General features: G+C 35.1%; 1 protein-coding gene across 2 annotated transcripts in view; it reads right to left on the bottom strand.

The window, feature by feature from the left end:
* LOC124530577 (neuropeptide FF receptor 1-like) overlaps window positions 1-26600 on the bottom strand; it is a 164918-nt gene that overhangs the window by 41750 nt on the left and 96568 nt on the right. For both annotated transcript variants that reach the window (XM_047104797.1, XM_047104798.1), the window contains exons 2-3: window positions 14175-14317; window positions 2647-2873 (exon numbers count right to left, since the gene is read on the bottom strand). In XM_047104797.1, coding sequence (XP_046960753.1) covers window positions 2647-2873; window positions 14175-14317 — 370 coding nt within the window. The remainder of the gene's footprint in view (window positions 1-2646; window positions 2874-14174; window positions 14318-26600) is intronic.

Below are 26600 nucleotides of genomic sequence, written 5' to 3' on the forward strand. Positions count from 1 at the left end.
ATTTTAACTCTCTTCCGCGCCATACGAATACCTAATATATATAATTAATAATTGTTATCCTTAGATCTAAAATAGTGTTAAGTAATAAAATTGTGTACAAGTGAAATAATAATATTTTTTTATTATTAATTAATTGTAGTGTTTGATTTAGACTGCTATACTTTCTTACATTAATACATAAATCTGTGACTAAAACCTAATTAATAGTTATTTCCAATGAAATGTTTATTTTCCCCGCTGAGCGCTTTTACATTGCTTATATGGTTTCGACTGCCTGAGTCGTAAAATATTAATAACTCACGTTGTATTACGTGAAAGTAATTAAATTAATAAGGAACGCTTGGCAGTGGTAAACATTAGGTATTCTACATTCTATTCAATAGTATCGAGGGCAGATTGTATGAATATAACTTCTAAATATAGAATTTACTTCGACTTTGATAATCAACCGACTTCAAAAAGGAGGAGGTTATCAATTCGTCTGTATTTTTTTTTTTTTTTTTTTTTTTTTTTTTATGTTTGTTACCTCATAACTTTTTACTGGGTGAACCGATTTTGATAATTTTTTTTTTGTTTGAAAGGTAGTGCTTTTAAATTTTTTTCCGATGATGGTATCCGTATGAAAACGACATAAGTCTTAAATTTGCATTATGTATCTGCGCGACAAATAGGTGAATAACTCAAAATCACGTTAACCAATTTCGATGATTCTTTTTTTATTATAAAGGATATACTTTAAGAGTAGTTTGGTGAAAGTTTGGTAAGGTTCTGAGCACAGGATCCATGACAAATTAAGGGAACGGGAGGGAACGGAACAATTCTGAGGAGCACGTTAGCAATACTCGGTCGAATCTTTTATTTATGGGTTACTTGGATATTTGAATCACCTTCCGGAACGTGGTTATGTTCATGTAATTGTCATAATCGAATATTATAATCAACTAGCGACCCGCCCCGACTTCTCACGGGTGCAATACTGATACTAAATGTACTAAAGAATTTGTTTATTTACGACATCACATTGCAAACTTCTAAAATTGTCAGTGTTTCTTTACTATATTGTTCATTTATTATATACACAAACCTTTCCCTTGAATTACACTATCTATTAAAAAAAAACGCATCAAAATCCGTTGCGTAGTTTTAAAGATATAGGGACAGAGAAAGCGACTTTGTTTTATACTATGTATTGACGGAACTCCTAAACGGCTTACAGTTAGGGTGCGATTTGGGGCAGAATTTCTTTCTGTCTTTCATTAAATTTTGTTTATATGATGTGATGTCATATGATGTATGACATAGCATACGAATAGCTCTTTTGCAAAGTTATTTTACTGAGGTCGATTACAGCTCATTGAAGGGTGGTACCTTGTAGTTTATGCCGCATGACGTATTCAAGCCGCATTTTCGAAAGTCTATTTTTGCTTTATTCGAAAGTTTCTTTTGAAATTGTTCCTGAAGTAGTTTCTGATTCATATAAACGGCACGCTAAATATATCCATATTAAGAAAAAAAATGTTAGTCTACATCAGCCTCACTTAAAATCAAAAAATAAATAAAATTTTAACAAAAAGAAAAACCGACTTCAAACAAAACAGTATTTTAAAACAAATTAAAATGCACTAAAAAGTAATAAAAATAATTGCATATTTAAGATATTTTTGAGAATCCTCCTAGGTAAAATAAAATGAAAAATATTAGACTACTTAAAAGTCGATTTACGATTATATAATGTAGTTATAATTATTGCTATACTTGGAGTCGGTGTCAGCCAACCCTATACTATACCTATCAAAAAACAATACGAGAATACTTTAAGAAATGTTTCTTACAAATTACATTTTATACGATATTATACTGGGTCAATCAAGAGGCTCGTATCGCTTCTTTCTTTTGATTGTTGATGCGTGTGCCTGTGGCTGACACCGGCTCCAAATATAACAATAACTATAACTACGTTATATAATCGTAAATCGACTTTTAAGTAGTCTAATATTTTTCATTTCATTTTACCTAGGAGGATTCTCAAAAATATCTTAAATATGCAATTATTTTTATTACTTTTTAGTGCATTTTAATTTGTTTTAAAATACTGTTTTGTTTGAAGTCGGTTTTTCTTTTTGTTAAAATTTTATTTATTAAATATTTCATTTGATTAATAATGAATAACATTTATTTATTTTCATTTAATTTATTGGTTCTTTGAGTGAATTGTTTGACAAACTTTTGGTGTATTATTTTTAGAATTAGGGTAGAAAATAAAAAAATCATAAACTTGGTGGTAGGGCTTTGTACAAGTTTATCTGGGTAGGTGACACCCACTCATCAGATATTCTTCCACCAAAAAATGGTACTTGCCACTGTTGTGTTTCGGTTTGAAGGCTCACGTGTACTTATACAGGCACAAAGGGCATACCATCTTAGTTCACAAGGTTGGTGGCGCATTGACGATTTAAGGAATGGTTAATATTTCTAAAAGCACCAGATTTCATTGCCAATGTCTATGGGCGATGGTGACCACTTACTATCAGTCGTCCGCAGACCATTTTTTTTGACATCCTCATATTGTCAAATGATCTTTTATAAAATGTTTGTCACCTGAATAGTTTTTGAAATGTTTAATTGTATTATTTATCAACCACTTACCGATCCGTTCTTGGTCCTAGACAGCATAGGTACCATGACTGTCTCAACTGCCGCTACAGCCAGCAGTGGTGCAAATATAGCCAATGACACCAGCCACAGTGCGGCCAGCAAACTGCAAGCGCCACGGCGTGACGGCATCCATGGCTGCCTGAGTGACTGGGTGATGGCTAAATAACGATCCACTGACATCGCCGTGATTGTGAACACGCTCGATGCTACTGCGACACCTGGGAAAAAAGATAAATATCCTTAGAAAAAATATATACAGGCGGGGTAAGAAAAGTTTCCTCAACTTAAGATCTATTTTCGTGTGCTCAGTATGAGCGATAATCTGTTTTGCCGATCGAGAATGACATATTGCGTCACAATGATTTGATGTTTAGTTTCAAAAGGTACTAAGAGTTTAAGACTTGATAAAGGAATGGATTTGAAAATTGATGATGGTTTTCTTTCTCAGACTGTTCATTAAAAGGAGATCAATTACGTCATTCTGGGTCCAATTGAAACACCTCTTTGAAGTATTAACATTTTTAATTGGAAAAAGGCAAACTTTTAAGCAGCAAGTTGTTATTTATATTAAAATCGAAATTTTCTATTTGAAATGGCTGGACCCAATGCAATTAGACTAATTGGATTCTTGGTTTTAATATTTTAACAAATATTTTTAAATAAGATTTAATATTTTTAAAAAAATGAACAAAGTCTTATAATTTTTAGAAAAATATTGTTTTAAAAACTTATTGTATATTAAAGATTATTATAGATTTACTATCACTAATATTATTAAGGTACAGCTTAGGGATGTTAGTATACCTAATTTTTGCATTGATCTAACCGAAACGGAAATGCCAAGGTTGATAAGGAATTGATTTTGACGAGTTTTTAACGACAGCGAAAAAGATGGTATCTGTGCAATTTTGGCACAAATAAAAGCACAAAAGAATGAAAAAACTAAATGTGTCTAACCCCTCTAACTAACAGAAGATTGGATTCAATTTTTTATTAAATAAAAATTTTAACAAAAAGAAAAACCGACTTCAAACAAAATTACTACTATTTCAAAACAAATTAATATGCACTAAAAAATAAAAATAATTATTACATATTCAAAATATTTTTTAGAATTCGCCGAAGTAAAATGAAATGAAGAATATAAAACTACTGAAAAGTCGATTTACGATTATATAATGCAGTTACAATTATTGTTATATTTGGAGCCGGTGTCAGCCATTGACACGCACCTCAGCAATCAAAAGAAAGAAGCGATACTAGCCCCTTGATTGATAAAGTATATTGTCGAATAAAAGTGGATTTCTAAAAAACATGTTTCTTAAAGTATTCTCTTATTATTTTATGCTAGGTATATTGTAGGGTTTGTCTGGGGTGACACCGACTAAAAATTGATAACCTCCTCCTTTTTGAAGAATTAAATTTGAATAATAATTTAAAGTTTATCTTAAATTTTAGACAGAATAATATTGTTCAGTTTAGTGTGAATTTCAAACAAGCTATCTTAATACGATCTTTGTAAGCTGCCGAAACTTCGAGAATGTTAATTTTATGTGTCGCCATAACTTTAAATTCACGTATGATGAAACTCTATAAGATTTTAAGTTGAAAGCTTTAATTAATAATAAAGTTAGACGTAAAATTGTCATTAGCTTAACTTAGTTATTAAGTACTTAAAACCAATATACATTACATATAAATTCAATGTAGAAACTCAGTCAAACTTTTGTCAATTTTTTTTGAATAATTTAATACGTACCAAACAGAAATATGATATATATGGGATGTAAGGGGGCGCAAACTACACCTTAGTGCCCCAAGCCAACCTCACCTGCCCGTGGTGCATCCTGCCGACCAGCAAACGAGGCTCTGGCGACCGACTGATGGCGGTATAACCATAAACATAATAGGCGTAGCTAAATACCACAGGCCGGTGACGGGCAGCAGCGTCACCGGTGCGAGAAGCTACGCCCTGCGATCGCCAACCCGCCTGCCCAGCGTGGCGATTATGGGCACAACCTCCACATACAGCACACACGCAAGCCACGGCCCCCAGTTCCCGGCAGCCCCGCTATTCCTCGTCATGATGGCGACGATGGTAACGGCGGGACGGGGGGTGCTAAGAATCACCGGGCTACGGGAGGCCACCACAACCGACTGACCCTTGCGACGTACAACGGACGCACGCTACGGCTTGACTCGCATCTAGCGCAACTTGAGGTAGAACTTGGGAAAATTAGGTGGCACATATTAGGGCTATGTGAAGTCCGTAGAGAGGGAGAGGACACCGTAACCCTCGAATCAGGCCACCTAATGTACTTCCGAGAGGGTGACCAACAATCCCAAGGTGGCGTTGGGTTTCTGGTAAATAAGTCCCTAGTTGACAACGTGGTGGAAATCTCCAGTGTGTCGAACAGGGTAGCGTACCTCATTATAAAGCTCACCGAGAGGTACAGCCTCAAGGTGGTGCAAGCGTACGCACCGACCTCGACACACTCGGACGATGAAGTGGAAGAATTATTCGATGACATATCGAGGGCCCTCCACTTCACCACGAAAACCCACTACAACGTTGTCATGGGGGACTTCAACGCTAAAGTGGGAGTACAGAACTGCAGCGAATCGGTAGTAGGAACCCATGGACTTGGAAGCAGGAATCATAGGGGGCAAATGCTTGTCAACTTCCTCGAACGGGAGGGGCTCTTCTTGATGAACTCCTTCTTCAAGAAGCAGCCGCAAAGGAAGTGGACGTGGCAAAGCCCCGACACTATGACGAAAAACGAGATCGACTTCATAATGACGGACAAGAGGCATATATTCAGAGACGTCTCAGTGATTAACAGGTTCAATACCGGTAGTGATCACCGACTCCTCCGAGGCTCTCTGAATATCAATTTTAAGGCCGAGCGCGCCCGTCTGATGAAGTCCACGCTCCGACCAAAGCTGCTCCAAACCATTGCGGGATCTGAAACATTCCAGTCAATCCTGGAGAACCGATTCGCTGCCGTGGAAACCACAACGGACGTAAACCAGAACCTCGAAAATGTAGTTCGAATTCTCAGGGAAGAAGGCACGAGATATTGTGGCATGCAGCGTAAGGGCAGGAAGTCGAACCTTTCGGAAGAGACTTTGGGGCTCATGAAGAAACGACGTGAAAACCCACCTGTCACTTCGTCAGAGAAACGGCAATTAAACCAAGAGATCAGCAGGCGCGTACGACACGACCTCCGGTGCTCCAATACTCTTGCAATAAAAAGAGCTATTGAGCAGAATCGGGGGTCTAAGGTGTTCGTACAATCTCTTGGAAGGAGCCACCTGACGAAGTTGACCACAGCAAGTGGAGAAGTCGTTTCTTCTAAGCCGGCAGTACTTTCGGAAGTAGAGGACTTCTACGGCCGGTTATACGCATCGCATGCATCTCGACCTGATCCCGAAAATGAGGATCCTAGAGCTACATTAACACGCCATTTCTCCGAAGACCTGCCTGAAGTCAGTATTGGCGAAATCGAGACTGCTCTTGGACAGCTTAAAAATGGAAAAGCCCCTGGAGAGGACGGCGTTACCACAGAGCTATTAAAAGCGGGAGGTAAACCGGTACTTAGGGAACTTCAGACGCTTTTTAACTCTGTCCTCTTCGAAGGGAGAACTCCGGAGGCGTGGAGTAGGAGTGTGGTCGTCCTGTTCTTCAAAAAGGGAGACAAAACCCTGCTGAAGAACTATCGTCCCATATCCCTACTGAGCCATGTCTATAAGCTGTTTTCAAGAGTGATCACGAACCGTCTTGCGCGAAGATTCGACGAATTCCAACCCCCGGAGCAGGCCGGGTTTCGGACCGGATACGGCACCATAGACCACATCCATACAGTGCGGCAGATTATACAGAAGTCCCATGAGTATAATCGGCCCCTGTGTCTTGCATTCGTGGACTATGAGAAGGCCTTTGACTCGGTTGAAATCTGGGCTGTTCTGGAGTCCCTGCAGCGTTGCCAAGTTGATTGGCGATACATCCAAGTGATGAGATGTCTCTACGAAGCTGCCACCATGTCCGTCCGAGTACAAAATCAGCAAACAAATCCCATACCATTGCATCGAGGAGTGAGACAAGGGGACGTTATTTCCCCCAAATTGTTCACTAATGCAATGGAGGATATGTTCAAGACGCTGAACTGGAAAGGACGTGGCATTAACATCAATGGCGAATACATCTCTCACTTGAGATTCGCAGACGACATCGTCATCGTGGCAGAAACGCTGCAGGACCTACAACAAATGCTGAACGAGCTGGCTGATTCTTCTATGCGTATCGGCCTACGGATGAACTTGGATAAAACCAAGGTCATGTTCAATGAACATGTTCTACCGGAACCGACTACGATACACGGTACCGTTCTCGAAGTTGTTCAAAAATATGTCTACCTCGGGCAGACTCTGCGATTAGGTAGAAACAACCTTGAGGACGAGGTGAATAGAAGAATTCAGCTGGGTTGGGCAGCGTTTGGGAAGTTACGTCGAATCCTAACATCGTCGATCCCACAGTGCCTTAAGACGAAAGTCTTCAATCAGTGCGTCCTACCCGTCATGACATACGGAGCCGAAACGTGGACACTCACGACAAGGCTGGTCCACCAACTTAAAGTCGCTCAGCGTGCTATGGAAAGGGCTATGCTCGGCGTTTCTTTGAGGGATCGCATCAGAAATGAGGTTATCCGTCAAAGAACCAAAGTCATCGACATAGCCCACCGGATTAGTAAGCTGAAGTGGCAGTGGGCTGGTCATATTTGTCGTAGAACCGACAACCGTTGGGGAAAACGTGTTCTAGAGTGGAGACCGCGTCTCGGCAAACGTAGTGTAGGACGTCCTCAGGCACGGTGGAGTGACGATATACGCAAGGCGGCAGGCAGGAGCTGGATGCGAGTAGCCGGAGAAAGACCACAGTGGCGTGCACTGGGAGAGGCCTATGTCCAACAGTGGACAAAAATAGGCTGTTGATGATGATGATTGATGAAACAGAAATACTTACTTTTTATTTGGTATAAATTAAATTCTAGTAGTCTTGTACTTGGTGGTAGAGCAAGCATAGTTTGTGCAAGCCCGCGTGATTAGGTACCACCCACTCATCAGATATTCTACCGCTAAACAACAGTACGCAGTATTGTTGTGTTTCGGTTTGAAGGGTGACTGAGCAAATGTAACTACAGGCACAATGGACATAGCATCTTAGTTCCCAAGGTTGGTGGCGCATTGACTATGTAAGAAATAGTTAATATTTCTTATAGCGTCATTGTCAATGGGTGATGGTGACCACTTACTATCAGGTGGCCTATATGCTCGTCCGCCAACCAATTCCATAAAAAAATCTTTATTTTTGAATATTTCTAACTATTCCTCGTCCAATTTCACCAATTTTATGGGAATCGGTTGCGCCTTATGAGACTTATTGGTTAATTTAATATGATATCTACAACTTTCTCTCTTAGTGTCGAATAAATATAATATTTTCACTGAAAAACTAAACAACTTTTAAATCTATGCATTTTATACTACTGCTTATAGAGCTTGAAAAGAGAAATGAGAATTGTTACTGCGGCGTTGTGTAAAAATATTATCACTGTGTAAGAGATACGAAACAAAGGAAAATCGTATGATACCAGAATACACCTAAGGATTATAATCGGAAAATCGCTTTCAAATCCAAGTAAGCGTCGCTGAAGAACACATTTATAGGATGATATTAGTTGATAAATATCTGATATTATTGGAGTAGTGTGGAGAAATAAGGCTCATAGTATATTTATAAATAGGAGAGGCTTTTTGTGGAAAGGGAGTCTGATACTAATTTAGTTTTACTTTTAAATATATAATAAAACTAACCGCCCATCCCAGCTTCGCACGGTTGGACATAAGTGTTTCTTTTCAATATTTTCACCCTTTATTTATATTTTTGTGTTGCTTTTTTCCGACATGTTTAACAATCGTCGAATCCTTAGTATATTAGTGAAAACAGCATGAAAATCTGCTCAGTTGTTTTTGAGTTTATCACGAACATATAGACAGACAGCCGCGGCTGTGGAACTTCTTAATAATATTTAGTGATATTGCATTTTTACCCTTCACCAGAATTTCAGATCACTAGCCCTGAATCTTTTTGAACGTTTATATTTTATCTGCACATACACTCGCTTTGTTTTCAGTCTCAATGGATTCTTCTCATTATTTCATCCTTTATGTTATCATTATGAAATTGACAACAATTTACTATGGATATATTAATCGCGCTCAAATCGTGATCATGATTTCGTTGATTGATATTTTTAGTATATATGTATATATAGATAGTTTGGTTAATCAATGCCTTTCCTATGTAGCAATTTAAATCTTTTGATTGGCAGTAAGTTGTCACGAATTAACTGTTTGTATTAAGTGAAAACCAATAACAAAAGGGATTTTAATCATTATTATAATCGTCAGCGTCGGTGGTGGAATTAACAATATCTAAACGCATGTGACTTCCAACACCGACCTACGTACTACGTGTGTCACTTACTAAGATAACATTAACATTTATAAAGTAACTTAATTTATACAGACCATCATCCTCCTGCCCTTATCCCAATTTTATTTGGGGTCGGCGCAGCATGTCATCTCCTTCCATACTTCTCTGTCGGACGTCATCTCACAAGTAACATTCTTTCTAACCATATCATTTTTCACACCATCGTTTCCTTGGTCATCCTCTACCTCTATATCCATCCACATCCATGCTAAATGATATTATAGACCAAAAAATAAAAAAGTAACAGTGTCTATTACCTCTCACCGCTTAAACCGCTGAACCGATTTCGATAAAGTTTGATATGGAGATAGTTCGAATAACAGGGTTAGTACGACGAGAGTGATAGCTTTGTACTGTAGGTAAAGTTTTATATATATCGTGAGAGTAAAGCTGCAGGTTCGGCTAGTATGTTAATAATTGAGTTGATAAGAATGCAATTATGACAAAGTATTTAAATATACAACGAAGAAACTTAAAAAGTTAAGTAAATATTTACGAAGAAACTAATTAAATATGAGTTCAAATTTTTAAGGCATTTTTGTTTGAAAATATGAATGCTTTTCGACGGTATATTACGAAAAATATTTATTTAAGTCAAAGTCAAAAAAGTTTACATAAGATTCAAGTCGGTTCTCGGGTTTCTATTTGATTTTAATTTCACGGGCATATAGTTTTTCGCAGTTACTTTCGAACAGACAGCGATATTGCTAAAGATGATATCGCTTAAAATCAGGATTACTAGTAAGGTTAGAATAATATAAAAATTCCGGTCATCCCGCATTTTAAATTTTACGAATTCATCAGCTGACGGAAAACCATTTTTAAATACATATTCAAAAATATTCAGGCGTTTTAACGAAATTTAATTCATATTAATAGAATTCCAAAAAAAATCTATAACACCTGTAAGGATTTATGTAAATATAAAATTGAAAACAATTTGTATTCAAAAATATGTTACAAAAATATATGCTATTATTTACAGGTGAATTTAATAACTGAATTTGAATGATCAATTCGAAAACTCTTCTATTTCATATCTAATAATAATAAACTACGAGTATTTGGTCATACTCAAAAGATTTTAATGAAAACTAGATCATAAGATTTCTGAATATTATTAATCCGAGCTAAAAATTTAACCCGTTTATGTTGAAAATAAAATGATATGCCTTTATTATTTGTTAGTGTGGCTAATAAACGATTCATTTTAATTTAATTTATCATTGATTCATATTACCTTGTTAGAAAAAAGGCCTATTTAATAAAAAAAGAAAAAGAACCTGTATATGGATTATTATTATTTTGCACTTGTACTTATGAATTGAAATTGACTAGTAATTCTGAATAAATAAACTTTTTGTACTGAATGCGTAAATAAATATTGACTTAATATAAAACATTATTATTTTTTAAAAAAGCCCATAACCCAGCATCTACGTGTAAGGCTACAACATAGACGTAGGTTCTTGAAACTGAATTAATTGATTTATAAATGTCATCGACTTAAAAAAATATTATACGTAATACATAAGTAATAACTTAATAATATATTTGTGATATAAACTTAATTCCGATGTTTTATTAAGTCTTGAGTTACAATTGTATAATTATTCAAAAGACAGGTTTTTTAAAAATATAGATAGGCGGACGAACAAATAGGCCACCTGATGGTAAGTCCTCATTTCCACCTTTCACCTTCCACCATCCAATTTCAATGCGCCCCCAGCCTTAGGAACTAAGGTGTCAATTTCCTTGTTTCTGACGTTACAATTCCGGTTTGAAGGATAAGTAAGGCTACTCACCCTTCAAAACACAACAATACTGAGTACTGTTGCTCGGCGTAGAATATATGCCACAATACAATTCCCAAGTAAATTGTAATTGTATTATGGCATAATTTGTTTCTCCAATCGCATAATAGATATTTTTTTATAATAATTAAATGAGTGAAGAATATCATTATATAGGATCAATAACATATATTTTAATATACGTAATTATTGTACGAACAAGTTCAGTCAACAAACCAATTTATATGATATATTTTTTCATTCTAGTACATTTAGGTAGGTATATATTTCTTAAACATATTTATAAATATTAATTAAGTAATAATTACATTGTATTTTATTTTAAACGTGACATTATGAGAAGTTTATTAAACTGTGACAAATAACCAAATTTTAACTTAATAGAATGAAAAATCAAGTAGAAAACAGCCTGTATATTTTACCTCTGTGCCACTTCTAGAACACAACGAAAACTCAGCGATTAGTTTGTCTATTATATATTGACATAGGAATCTTGAAACGGGTCGGTATATCAATATTTGCATTAATAGAAGACGTTTCATCATAACATTTAGATCGAATGCTGGACATTGACCAAGCTCTGACATATCAAACAGCCTCAAATACATTTTATAAAATAAGATTAAATCACGTCTATGCCATCAGATAAGGTAGGCCTCTCATTAATTTACGACGGATATGAATCATTTAATTGTGATATTCAGAAGACTTGATTAATTATGATGACCCAAAATTTATCATTAGTAAAGCTTTCCATATAAAAAATAATGTAATTAATAAAAATATTGTTTAGGAATTGTTATTACATTTTCAACTAGCTGTGCCCGTGACCTTGTACGTTTGAATTTAACAAAAAAAAATATTGTTGTAGCCTAAGTTACTCCTCATTATATGAGTTGTCTGCCAGTGAAAGTCCCGTCAAAATCGGTCCAGCTGTTCCAGAGATTAGCCTGAACAAACAGACAGACAAAAATTGTAAAAAATATATTTTGGTATATGTACCGTGTATACATGCATATGCATTCAGTAAAAAAGGGCTATTTTAATATTAGAAACATACACTTCAATTTTATTATATGTATAGATACAACGACTATATATAACTATGAGTATTTATTATAAAAAAAATGTAAAGTTGCGTTACAAGTGAACCATCTATTGCTGAGATAAAACCCTACTCATAGATTTTGGTATTTTGAGAATTATGAGCGATTATCTTATCTCAGTGCGCCACTGACCTTGAGAACTGAAATATTTTGACCCTTATGTCGATAGTTACTCTTCTAATTAGAACACAACAATATCGTACAATTATTCTGTCGCCGACTTGAGGCGCTACGAAACATAATTGACGGTCCAATCGCTTTGCCAAAATTACAATAATTGCCACCGATAAATTATAATTAAATTAATCAATTGCTCTTTGTATTTGTATATCTTGTGTATAATTTGCGTCTGCTTTTTTACCCCTGATTATACCTTGTTTAATATTTAACAAGAGTTTGTTTTTTACTTGTTGGTAGGGCTTAGAGCAAACCCGTCGAGGAAAGTACCCACTCATTGGATATTCTACCGCCAAACAGCAATACTTAGTATTAGTAGTAGTAGTTTGAAGGATGAGTGAGCCAGTGTAATTACAGGCACAAGGGATATCTTGGTTCCCAAGGTTAGTGGCATATGACAATGTAAGGATCCGTAAATATTTCTAGTGTCTATGAACGATGGTGACCGCTTACCATGAGGTTTTTGGTACACATGCTCGTCAGACAAATTGCTCACTAGTTAATTAATGCTATTGTGGTGCATTGTCTCTTTAAAAAGACGTATATTTTGTTTTGACTTCATATTGTCTGACTGTAAATTGTATTTACAATGCAAACTCAACTCAGAATATGGAAATCGTTGCATAAGATAGACCTAGGTTGTATTGTAAGCTATGGTCTAAGGTAAATTGCATGTCACTATGTTTATTAAAATGTTACGAATCTATTTAAAAAAGTAGTTCTAAATATTGTATTATCAAGAATGTACCTATACTTTACTTCTCAAGAGTATTTTAGAGGGTTACAACATCAAAATTTTGAAAAAAAACAAAAGAAATTTGTTCATCTAGCCTAAATTAAATAGGAGTACCATTTTGGCGACCTTATCGCTACATAGCGACCTCTTCCAGGCAACCAATGGAACCACCTCACACTATGAGCACCGATAGGTTCGGACAGCTCATAAAATATGGGTGGTGCTATAATAATAAATAAAATGTCATTAATGCTTTTTGCGTTCTGTGAATTGTTTATTGTATATATGTAATATATTTATTATTATAATATACTATTTACCTATAAAGACTTTTTATAAGATTTATTTTGTAACTACCTAGGTGATATTTCTAATGTATTTTAAATATCTTAACTTTCGGGGAGAGGATAGCCAGTACTTGATCTGTGTTTTTTTTGATGACCGTGTTATAATACATTGAGACTTTTATCGTAGTTCAACCATGTAACTGTTTATAAGGATTATTTTTGTATGGCATAAATAAATTACTGTCATTATTATTATAAATTTATTATTGTTTTAAAGTTATAGGTTAATAGGTTGGTGAAATGGCAAATGGGCCTCCAGATGTTAAATGGTCGCAGTATATGCGCAGCGTAGGAGGTATTAACCATCCCTTACATCACCAATGCATTACTTATTGGGATCAAACGTGTTATGTCCTTTGTGACTGTAGTTACACTGGCTTACTTTTCCTTTAGCCCGAAAGACAATAATAATTCGTATTGTTGTTTGTCGACTACATAAAAAAAGTAAAGTAACAGCCTGTAAATTTCCCACTGCTGGGATAAGGCCTCCTCTTCCATTAAGGAGAGGGTTTGGAACATATTCCACCACGCTGTTCCAATGCGGGTTGTGCACTGCACATGTGGCAGTTTGGCATGGCAATTTTGATGAAATTAGACACATGCAGGTTCCTTACTATGTTTTCCTTCACCGCTGAGCTCGAGATGAATTATAAACACAATTTGTGTTTGGCGACTATATATTACCAGTTAACTACCCCCGAAAGGGTTGTCAAAAAGCCTTACCATAAAGCATAGTTATACTATCTGTCTATTATCGCGAAGTGGTACCACAATCTTAATAGTTACCTTGTAGAAAGTTGACAGTCTTGCACATGACCTCCCCGAAGTACCATAGCAGGGTAACAGACTTAGCGATCTGCACTGGCATACAAAACAGCGTCACCAGCAGATCAGCCACTGATAAGTTGACCAGGAATATATTTGTCACACTGTAACAAAGAATAAAACAAAATAAATTGCCATCCATATTATATTATATATTATTTATAGTTTATTCCTCTAATTAATTCATAAAAGCGGGCTTATTCCAATAATATATATAAGACAACATCACATACATTACTCTAATCCCAATGTAAGTAGCTAAATCACTTGTGTTGTCGAAAATCAGAAGTAACGACGGTACTACAAACACCCGGACCCAAGACAACATAGAAAACTAATGATAGTCTACATTGATTCGGCCGGGAATCGAACCCGGGACCTAGGAGGGGCGTACCCATGAAAACCAGTGTACACACCACTCGACCACGGAGGTCGTCATTTTTGACTTTGACGAGGACTATAGACTAAATATGTCATTTATGTGTTTATTAAAATTTCGTTGGGATACTTAAATATCATTTTAGCTGAACCCAATACAGAAAAACTTCTTAATTAAAAAATTAGTTGAGGTCGGCCTTAGTAATGAATACAAAGGATAATGTAATATTATAACTAGTACTAACTAACTTAACTTTAATTACTCTATTGTTAATTCTACAGTGGGAGCCGAGATGGCCCAGCGGTTAGAAGGCGTGAATCTTAACCGATGACTGCGGGTTCAAACCCAGGCAAGCACCACTGAATATTCATGTGCTTAATGTGTGTTTATAATTCATCTAGAACTCGGTGGTGAAGGAAAACATCGGTGGGAAACCTGCATGTGTCTAATTTCATAGAAATTCTGCCACATGTGTATAGAATACATCCAACTCCTATTTGAACAGCGTGGTGGAATATGTTACAAACCTTCTCCTCAAAGGAAAATTTACAGGGTGCTGTTGTAATTCTATTTATAATTTTAATTCTACAGCGTGATATATTCGTATTAATGAATAAACTCTTTAAATAAAGGAAAAAAAAAATTATTTAACATGATTTTATATGTAAATCGTAAGTTAAACAAATTTGAAGAACAAAAAGATTTTATATTTTTTTGTAACAAAAACTGTCAAGTACATTTCAAGTTAAAACAAAAGAGTTTATGATGAAATAAACAGCTTTGCTAGAATCGATCAACTATTCAATTTGTTTTAGGATTATCCAAAAATGTGAAATTTAATATATGTTGAAGACAGATAACTTTACCCTTATCTTAGTTTAAATATGTAAATAATGAAAATATATATCTGACTAAAAATTAAAAAATCACTGTGTTTAAGTTGGTTACTGTAAGCATTTGAAGGCCTATAAACGGCTGAGTTAAAAGCCTTCTCTCCAAATTGAAGAGAAGCTTTTAAACTTATACCTTCACGATGATTCAATGCTATTAACTACCCACACTACACACTCGTAGATTCACATGTGTCAGAATTGCACTGAAATTAAACGCATGATGAACATCAAAGGATTTATATATACTTGGTGGTAGGTCTTTGTGCAAGCCCGTCTGGGTAGGTACCACCCAATCATCAGTTATTCTACCGCCAAACAACAGAACTCAGTATTGTTGTGTTCCGGTTTGAAGGGTGAGTGAGCCAGTGTAACTACAGGCACAAGGGACATAATATCTAAGTCCCCAAGGTAAAAAGTAAATCTTCGAAGCATGAGTGACATTATCGTAGGGGTTTTTTGTTTTCAATTAACATCTTAAATGTGTATTATGTTTGGACTCAAGTTAGCAGTTGAGTGAGCTCATTTAAGAACAGGCATTGTGGGCATAAAATATAACACAAAAAGATTGATGGTGACCGCCCACCAACAAGTAGCCTTAGTCTGACCATCTTTTTTTCTCACTTAAAAAACGCGTTACGAGTTTCCCCCACGTGATGGAAGGTGGGGTGGGTGGTATTCCCCGGTTCCCTGGACGCCGAGTGCGCCCAGGTCCACCGGGTTAACCCACTAAAAACCCAGCGGTACCCTCTCCGTCTTTCGGCGGGTGCCACGGGATCGCTTACTCATGCTACCTCACGCCCTAAAATTGTCTGACCATAATATTAAACAAAATTGATGATTTTTGGCTTAGAATAACAAATTAATTAGAAGCGTCAATTCTGATCTAATTAACGATATATTATCGCCATCTATTTTCATTTAGATTATTCAACAATTTATCTTATATCAATCACGAATCGATTAGTGGAAAACAATACCGCATTATTTTGCAATTGCGTTATAAATGTTCCAAGTATCAGTAACTTATTGCTATAATTACATCTGCACAGATATGACGTCCGTCCATTTAGTGTATCTTTAAAATTATTTTGTCGATTATATTATTTACAAAAGCATTATTGTATTTATTAAACTATATAGTCTTTACCGTCCTTTTATATTGTTTTTTAAATTATTATCAAGGGCCATAATCAAGATTTTTAGATATCCGCTCTGCATAAAATCCTTCTACGTGATTTTTCGATTGGATTTTATCAGAGGGTGCCACCTAAGTATAAAACCGAGTTTCTGTCGCCCGAAACTGCGAGCGTTAGCCGCCATCTTGGAAAACGTTTTTTTGCATATATCTCGGAAACGGTAAGTTTTACGTTAAAAACTGATGAAATCTTTTTTGTAGAGAACAAAATTTTCCATCCTTTTTATATCAAATTTTTCCCCCTATTGTTGATATTATCCGATATATTTAAGCGAGCCTCATATTGGAATAAATCAGAGAGGATTATTTCCTGAATTTTATTTCATACCACTGAATATGGTTAAAGATTGAAACCTTGACACTCGTGACGTCAGCTACGCTGACGTCATGTTTTTTTAAGAATGGGCTCGGATATGCTGCAACGTTAGGTATTATTGAAAGAAATGTTTACATAAATTCAAATTGTACAGAGTTTCAATTGAATTGAATGAACGAAAGGTTTGCATACAATGCAAACGGGACCATCTATAAATATTTTTCGATCAACGCTTCTTTCCATATTTATTCTTCGATAGAAACCAGTCATGTAGACCCTGACTACACGTGAAAAACGGGGACAGATATCTCGTCAAATATAAGGAAGGCGTCGAAACGCAAACGATTACGTTACGACATGAAAGTGACAGCAAGGAGTATTGGCTCCAGTGAGCTTAAGCGAGCAGCTAGCTCCATATGAAATAACCTGAAAGGAAAAATCTTTGTACATTTTTCATAACTAAATTACAAATACAAATATATATGTTAAATTATATTTTAAAACCCGTTCTTGCAACTTCTACTAGTTTGAATTTACCAAAAAAGGGATTGTTCAGATCGCAGATTTGATTATAACTTATCAATTCTGTATAAGGCAGCTTATGTGATATTAAGTCGTTGGTAAGAAGCATCCGACGTGAAAGAGAAGTGGTCAGCAGGTCTAGCCCACGTAACTCCTTATTACATAAGCTATCGGCTAGTGAATGTTCCGTCAAAATAGGTCTAGCCGTTCCAGGGATAAGCCACAAAAAACAGGCAGACGCACTAAAATTGTAAAAAATGTAATTTTTTGGCTTATGTACCATGTTTACGTATGCATTTAGTAAAAAGCGGTTATTTTAATATTGCACCCAGACACTTGGATTTTATTATATGTATAGAAAAGGTACCTTTATTATCTTTATTTGAAAGGAAGTAATTTATGTCTTGTTCAACTTTGTGGAACGGTATCTGTTTTAAGACAAACACGCAAATAATGTGCTTACATTTTAATTTTATTAGTTAAAGAGTTCAAGAACATAAATTAAGAAGATATTTTTATCTTCAATAGCTGTTAATTTTTTAATTATCTTAATATAATTTTCAATTAATTTTATATCCCAATTATATAAATTGGCTTAGAAGTTTATTCTAAATAAAATTAAAATTATTTAATAAATCATTGTATAAAATAATATTCAAATCATAATTTAAAATTTAATAAAATTTTAGACAGTCTCTCAACGGTCGTACTGGACTGTATTTTATATTCGCTTATTTATTAGCTGATTCGGAAACAATAATATTTCTTTATGTCATTTGCGTAAATAAAAAACCTTCATAGTGTCACACCCTACTACAAAATGTTCGTCTAATGATGACGGAACACTCTTTTACATAGTTATTTGTTTTTATATAACTTATCAAATGATACTATAATATATCTTTATGGAGTTTAAGATTTTCGCTATAAATTAGCCGTCTAGCTGGCGAGACCGCTCGACGACTAATTCGTTGTTTGTTTATCTTTAAAGATAAGATGTAATAGGCTATTTGACTAGTTTTTAAAATCCATTTTATATTATTTAGTAGAAGTTAAGGAACCCAGTAACAGTTGATTTTTTATTTCTAGTACATATTTGCCGAAAAATATCATATTAAAAATTCCATATTTAAATAGCGCGCAAAAACGCTACTTGGATAATATGGCGCTGCAATGGGGTCGGTGACGTCACTTTCTTGTATTTTAATCTGTGGTACATATAGTAGAAAAGCAAGGTTAACAAAAAAGTGACTTCATTATAAGCCCGGCCAATTAGGAGCGTTTTGTGTCAAGTGACAAACGTTTGAACAAAAGGCATTTTTATTCATAGATTTTTGAATAAATTAGGTATTATTTTCAACTTTCGTTAGTAAATAACTTTTTCTGAACTCATAATATACACTGATTACAATAATTCACGATTTATTTTTCGCATTGTTAAATAACCTATTGTAAGTAATTTGTTATATTGAAACTTCCTTATTGTTATTTAAAGTCGAGATAATTTGTAAAAAATAAAAAACCACATGAAATGTTCATTTAAGAGAATCTTCATTAAGCGCGATGTAGTTTGGTTTAATTAACTGTTATGTATTTTAGTATATTTTCGACTATTTGTTTGTTGTATCTATATATTTCTTTCAAATCTTGTGGAAGCTCAAATGCTCTATTGTATTGACTTTTATTATTAATACACTGCTGGCATAAACAAGCCTTTCCTAGGGATTGAACTTTATTTTTCAAGGCAAATTTCATCAAGTTCTGCTAAGTGGTGTGGAAAGAGCTACATACAAAGTTATTTTAGCATTTTTAATATTACACTCATACTCATATAGAAGTATATATAGCACAAATTTCATAAATTAATACTTTTATTATTATTTACTAAAGAAAATCTATCATTATCTTAAAATGAAAATCATTCAATTGATTCAGTCAATTGTTAAGAAATCATTATTTTAAAAGGACGCAGTGACACTAAAATCTTTTCGCAGAATCATTTAACAGTTCATTGAACCCGACAATCACTCAAATTCTTACTAGTCATTTTACACCCGCCAGGTAATAGAATCATTTAATCTATCAAAGATACAAAATTCTTTCCTTTGAGAAAAACTTACATAAAATTATGTTTATGTAGTAAAGTAATGCCTGTCAATTTCCCACTGCTGGGATAAGGCTTCCTCTTCCATTAAGGAGAAGGTTTGGAAATAAAATATAATATAAATACGTGTGTCAACGTGAACAATAGCCTGTAAATTCCCACTGGTGGGCTATAGGCCTCCTCTCCTTTTTGAGGAGAAGGTTTGGAACATATTCCACCACGCTGTTCCAATGCGTGTTGGTGGAATGCACATGTGGCAGAATTTCGATGAAATTAGACACATGCAGGTTTCCTCACTATGTTTTCCTTCACCGCCGATCTCGAGATGAATTATAAACACAAATTAAGCACATATAAAGTAAACGTATATAGTGGTGCTTGCCTGGGTTTGAACCTACAATCATCGGTTAAGATGCACGCGTTCTAACCACTGGGCCATCTAAGCTCATATTTGTATAGTAATGTTTATTAATTGTTACATACGTATGCAGTCTACACTACTGCAATATATAGGTATTTATATTATACATACTCTCTAGTATAAACTTATAATCGAACGTAAGTCACATAGTAGATTTCTCCCCAGTTCTCAAAATTTGCAACATAAATTCTACATAAAAGTAAGACATTTTAAAAGTGAGTGCGCTTAAAAATCTTCTTTACTCGTATGTAACAACGCTTTTATGAAATCAAAATGTATATTACCAAATTACTATTAAACATAAATCATAAATATACTTATATTTTCGTTGCTCAAATTAAAAAATAAACTGTTAATAAATACACTCAAGATTATCTAATAACTCTTATCTAAGGCGAAAGGAGTCAGCACTAGTACAGTAATGTACCCCAATGAAAGTATGAAAACGTTTTTTTACATATTACTTACTATAATATTGACTAATTTATTATTTAATACAATACTGCACTATATATACTTATAACTTAACATATATATCGTAATAACTGGGGTAACAAAACACGTGTACACTATTCAAAGCATTATTCCGAAGTAACAGATTCAGCTAGCGTATTCCTGAAGTTGCCTCCTACGAACTTCACTTTGAACAGTGCTGCCATCCGATATGAAATTTGACAGGAAATCGGATGGCGATAACAATAACATGCAAGCAAAGTCACTATAGAAAGTAATTCCTAAATTATTTACATTCTTATTAAACAAAAATAAAAGGTCATAAAAGTAACATCTGGTAGTACACGAAAATTACTTTTGATACATTTTAAAACCGTAAAAATAACTGAATTTTAATTTTTTTTTCTAATCAGATAAATTGATTTCGAACATTAATTGTTGATGTGAGCTGAAATTAAATCTTTCGTCCACGAGAACGCAAAAGCATATTTTTTATTAAATTAAGAGTAAATAAAATCGTTGGGAATTCGTTAAAACAATATTATCCACAAAAAACGTAACCTATTACACAAATTGAATAAAATAGATATTCATCCGTCAACTTACAACGAATAACAGTTAGCTAACAGTTATTAATTCTACAGACTAAGCTTTTACTAAAATTACTGTGTGCACATCCGTTGATTGCATTGCAAACATAACTCGTAGTGCAGGTAGATAGACACGTGCTCCGAGGTCGTTAGAAGTTTCTATGTACAGTTAATTAGCTTTCTGATACCATTTATATTCCTATCTACAGGGTATTTGAACATACATAGAGCTTAAAAGCTTCATGATCGAATGAATTCTAACAAAAGCGTCTCCTTCGATTTCAATAATTACTTTTGCGTTTGGTAGTTAACTACCAAGTCTATAAATAGCTTATCAAAGCGATGACCAAGCCCAGTTCGAATTGACAAAAAAGTTTTTTTTTATGTACAAACAATGTCACCTGATGAAAAGTTATAATGATCACCCTCTAAGTTTATATTTTACTTTCATGTGAAAACCCTCCGTAGCTGCCTGGAGTCTGGGAGTTCTGGTTCCTACAGCTATTCTGGTCGAGTCAAATTCACCATCTTCCATCCCATTGAGAATGAGGAAATAGTAATAGCGCCTGTGAGCAACCCTGAACGATAAACATGAATAAATATGGCAAAATTTATGGATTAAGTTCTAGGCATGAATATATTCCGATGGAAGTACCGCGGGGATTTTTTTTTGGCATAGGTGGCAAACGAGCAGGAGGCTCACCTGATGGAAAGTGACTACCACCGCCCATGGACATCTGCAATACCAGGAGGCTTGCAGGTGCGTTGCCGGCCTTTAAGAAAGGAGTACGCTCTTTTCTTGAAGGTTCCCATGTCGTATCGGTTCGGAAAAACCGCCGGCGAAAGCTGGTCCCACAAAGTAGTTGCGCGAGGCAGAAAATGTCTGAGAAATCGCGCTGTTGTGGATTTTCGGACATCAAGGTGGTGCGGGTGAAACTTAGAATTTTGGCGAGATGTCCGAAGGTGAAATTCAGCAGCCGGGATTAATCCGAACAATTCCTCGGAACATTCCCCGTGAAAAATTCGGTAGAAGATGCAGAGTGATCCAACATCTCTACGCAAAGCCAAAGGAGATCGGTAAGGGCTCGATCGTCGATAGCTCGAGCCGCTCTACGTTGGATGCGGCCAAATGGAAGGAGCTGGTACTGGGGAGCACCCGCCCAGAGGTGAGAGCAGTACTACATGTGAGGCCGAATTTGCGCCTTGTAAAGTTTTAGGCGATATATAGCGAAATATCAGCGCAGCCGGTGTATAAGGTGTCAACGGTACTGTCGTCTGCGTAGCAATGAATGTTCCCGATTTGCAACAAATTTATTTATTTATTTAACACTTTTTGTACACCACAATTACAATTACAAACGATTACAGAATACACAAACTAAAAACTAATGGTGAAACAAAGGCGGCCTTATGGCTTACTAGCCATTTCTTCCAGACTACCTTGGGTTAGAAAGTTGTCTGTGGAAGACAGTATAGGGTGGTGCAATTATAACTACTCTTAAAATGAATACAAGCTAAACACATACATAAATAAATAACAGTAATAAATATTCAATAATGTGCATACGTACATATATCAATAAATACCTACATACATACTTACATACATACATACATACATACATACATACATACATACAAGTATACATATAAATAAATACATATATATACATAATACATACATATATGACGTATTAAAATCATGTCGTCATCGTTACTATGATGAGAGATAGTAGTTCTTAACAGCGTTTTTGAATGCATGTAATGTTTTTGACTGTCGAATACTCAATGGCAAGTCGTTCCAAAGAGTTACAGCCTGAACAGTGAACGACTGGCTGTAAAATTTACTGTTATGAGCGGGCATTTTCAGTACGAGCCTACGTGTTGGTCGAATTCTAGGCTGGTCTCCTAAAAATTCAAATTTCTCCTTCAGATAATGAGGAGCATTTGGATTAAATAACACACAGTACAGAAGAGAAAGAGTATGCAGGTTCCGGCGACGGCGTATAGGAAGCCACTTGAGCTTTGAACGAAACTCTGAAACGTGGTCATACTTTCGGAGGCCGAAAATAAACCGAATAGCTAGATTTTGTAATCGCTCAAGATAATTAAGTTGATCCTCGGTTAGATTAAGATAGCTTGCGTCCGCGTAATCGAGTATTGAAAGAAGGAGAGAGTTTGCAAGCATAGTTTTGGTAGGAATTGGCAGTACATTTTGAAGTCGTCGCAAAGAACTTAAGGAGGCGTATGTTTTTTTTCCAATCTGCTTTAAATGCTCCGACCAGGAGAGAGTACTATCAAGCTGTATGCCAAGGTCTCTAACAGTGGAGCAGTAGGACAAGTTAGTGCCATTGTACACAACACGTGGCATCTCCGCCCAATCAACCCTTGCCATCATGGCCGGACTACCAATAACAATGACCTGTGACTTTGCGGGATTGATGTTGAGCCCATACCGTTGACTCCATTTATGGATAGCCAACAAATCATTGTTAATGGCAGCGACAGCATCAGTTAATCTATCAAGGGTTGAGTGTCGGTAAATTTGAATATCATCTGCATACATATGGTAGAGAGAAGAGATGACATGAGTAATTGAATTAATGAAGATAATTGCAAATCATTGATATGCAGAAGAAACAGATTGGGTGATAGAACACAGCCTTGTGGAACACCAGCATTGATGAATTTTAGGTCGGAGCATGCACCGTCGACAACGACCTTGATGCTCCGATCTGCCAAAAAGCTAGTAATCCAATTGCATAATTTCCCGGGAAGCCCATAGGAAGAAAGCTTCGAAAGAAGCGCTTTGTGCCATACGCGATCGAAGGCCTTCGCTATGTCCAAGCTGACTGCTAATGCCTCCCCCTTGCTCTCAACTGCTTCAGCCCATCTATGATTATAAATAAAATAAATATCTAATAAATAAAAAAAAAACATTTATTCTACTACTCATTTTTGCAGTTACAATACAATACACTTATATATACAATACAATACAATACACTTTCATTTATCAATAATCTAATTTGTGGTATTAAATTTATAACTTCACATAAAAAATACTAAAATATTGTGTAATATATTAAAAATTAAATGTGGTACACTTATTATTTGCACTTTTGAGACCCTTTTTAAGCAAAAATACACGAATAAACTAGCAGCTAAATAGCTCAGTAAAGCTAAATAAAAAAGTTATTAATTTCGGGATATTTACCATGTTTTTTATACTACTTTACTTTATACTACTTCTTTTGATTGTTTGGGCAAGGGCACCGTGGCTGACACCGACACCAAATATAACAATAATTATAACTACATGATATAATCGTTAATCGACTTTTAAGTAGTCTAATATTTTTCATTTCATTTAACTTAGGAAGACTCTAAAAATATGTTGAATACGCAATTATTTTTATTACTTTTTCGTGCATATTCAGTTGTTTTAAAATAGTGTTTTGTTTGAAGTCGGTTTTTCTTTTTGTTAAAATTTTTATCTATTTTTTTATTTTAAGTGAAGCTGATGTTGACTAACTAATTTTTTTTTTAATATGGATAGATTAAGCGTTCCGTTTATATGAGTCAGAAACTACTTCGAGGACAATTTCAAAGGAAACTTGCGAATAAAGCAAAAATAGACTTTCGAAAATGCGGATTTAATACGTCACGCGGCGTAAACTACAAGGATCCCTCGAAAGAGCTGTAATCGAACTCAGCAAAAAATCTTTGCAAAAGAGCTAATATATGTCGTTCATCATATGGCATCAAATCATATACACAAAATTTGATTAAAGACAGTAAATGATACTGCCCCATATCGCACCCTAATTGTAAGTCGTTTAGGAGTTCCATCACTACATTGTATAGAATAAAAGTCGCTTTCTCTGTCCCTATATCTTTAAATCTACGCAACGGATTTTGATGCGGTTTTTTTTAAAAGATAGTGTGATTCAAGGGGAAGGTTTGTGTATATAATACATGAACAATATAGTAAAGAAACACTGATAATTTTAGAAGTTTGCGATGTGATGTCGTAAATAAACAAATTCTGTAGTATATTTAGTATCAGTATTGCACCCGTGCGAAGCCGGGGTTGGTAGCTAGTTGATTATAATATTCGACTATGATAATAATATAAACATAACCACATTACGGAAGGTGACTCAAATATCCAAATAACCTATAAATAAAAGATTCGACTGAGTATCGCTAACGTGCTCCTCAAAATTGTTCCGTTCCCTTCCGTTCCGTTACTTTGTCATGGATCCTGTGCTCAGAGCCTTACCAAACTTTCACCAAATTACCCATGAAGTATATATTTTATAATAAAAAAAGAATTATCAAAATTGGTTAACGTGATTTTCAGTTATTCACCTATTTGTCGCGCATATACATAATGCAAATTTAAGACTTATGTCGTTTTCACATGGATACCATCATCAGAAAAAAATAAAAAAAAAATGGGACCCCACGGGAAGCACTACCTTTCAAACAAAAAAAAATTATCAAAATCGGTCCACCCAGTGAAAAGTTATGAGGTAACAAACATAAAAAAAAAAAAAAAAAAATACAGACGAATTGATAACCTCCTCCTTTTGGAAGTCGGTTGAAAAAGAGTTCGTTTCCTTTTATCAACAATTTATATACATATATGATACAATATTTTATCACTGTTTTCTTTAAATTTTAATTTCGTGTACATATTACTTTACTAGTTACTTTGTTATTTGATTTAAGTAGTAGTCGCCTCTTTGGCGTAGGCCTCCCCCATCTCCTTCCAGTACTTCCTGTCACGAGTTTTGCCATCCAGTCCGGTCCTACCCTTTGTATGAAAATGTCTGCCCACCTTTTTCTTTGACGTCCACGTGACCTTTTATTTTCCCTTGGGATTCATTCTATAATTTTCTTAGTCCATCTGTCGTTTGGCATCCGACATATGTGTCCTGCCCAGTTCCATTTTAGAGTTTTCACTCTTTCTACAGCGTCTGTAACTTGTGTCTTCTTTCTGATAGCCTGATTTGTTATTTTATGTAATAGTTTTATTCCTAACATACTCCTTTCCATTTTACGTTGACATACCGCCAGTTTATTCTCTTCCTTTTTCCTCAATGAACAGCTCTGACAACCGTAGGTTAAACAAGGTAATATTGCTATATCGAAAAGTTTTTTCTTGATATTGATGTGAATAGAATTGTTTTTCATAATTTCTTTTAGACCCCAGTATCTCTTCCACACTATAGCAATTCTTCTATTTATGTCATTTATAGTTTGATTTTCGAAAGAGACCATTTGACCTAAATAAATATATTACATATTCTACGTTTTGATCTTCAATAGTTATGGGGATGTTTTCTTCACTGTTCGTTAATATTTTAGTTTTTGTGATGTTGATAAATAGGCCTATTTTTTACTCTCTTCTGATAAGTCATTTAGCATTGTCGCCAGGTCTGTTGAATATTCTGCGAAAATAACTACATTGTCAGCGAAACGGAGGTGGCTTAGATATTCACCGTT

The sequence above is a fragment of the Vanessa cardui genome, chromosome 6 (assembly GCF_905220365.1).
Source record: "Vanessa cardui chromosome 6, ilVanCard2.1, whole genome shotgun sequence".
Taxonomy (NCBI): Eukaryota; Metazoa; Arthropoda; class Insecta; order Lepidoptera; family Nymphalidae; genus Vanessa; species Vanessa cardui.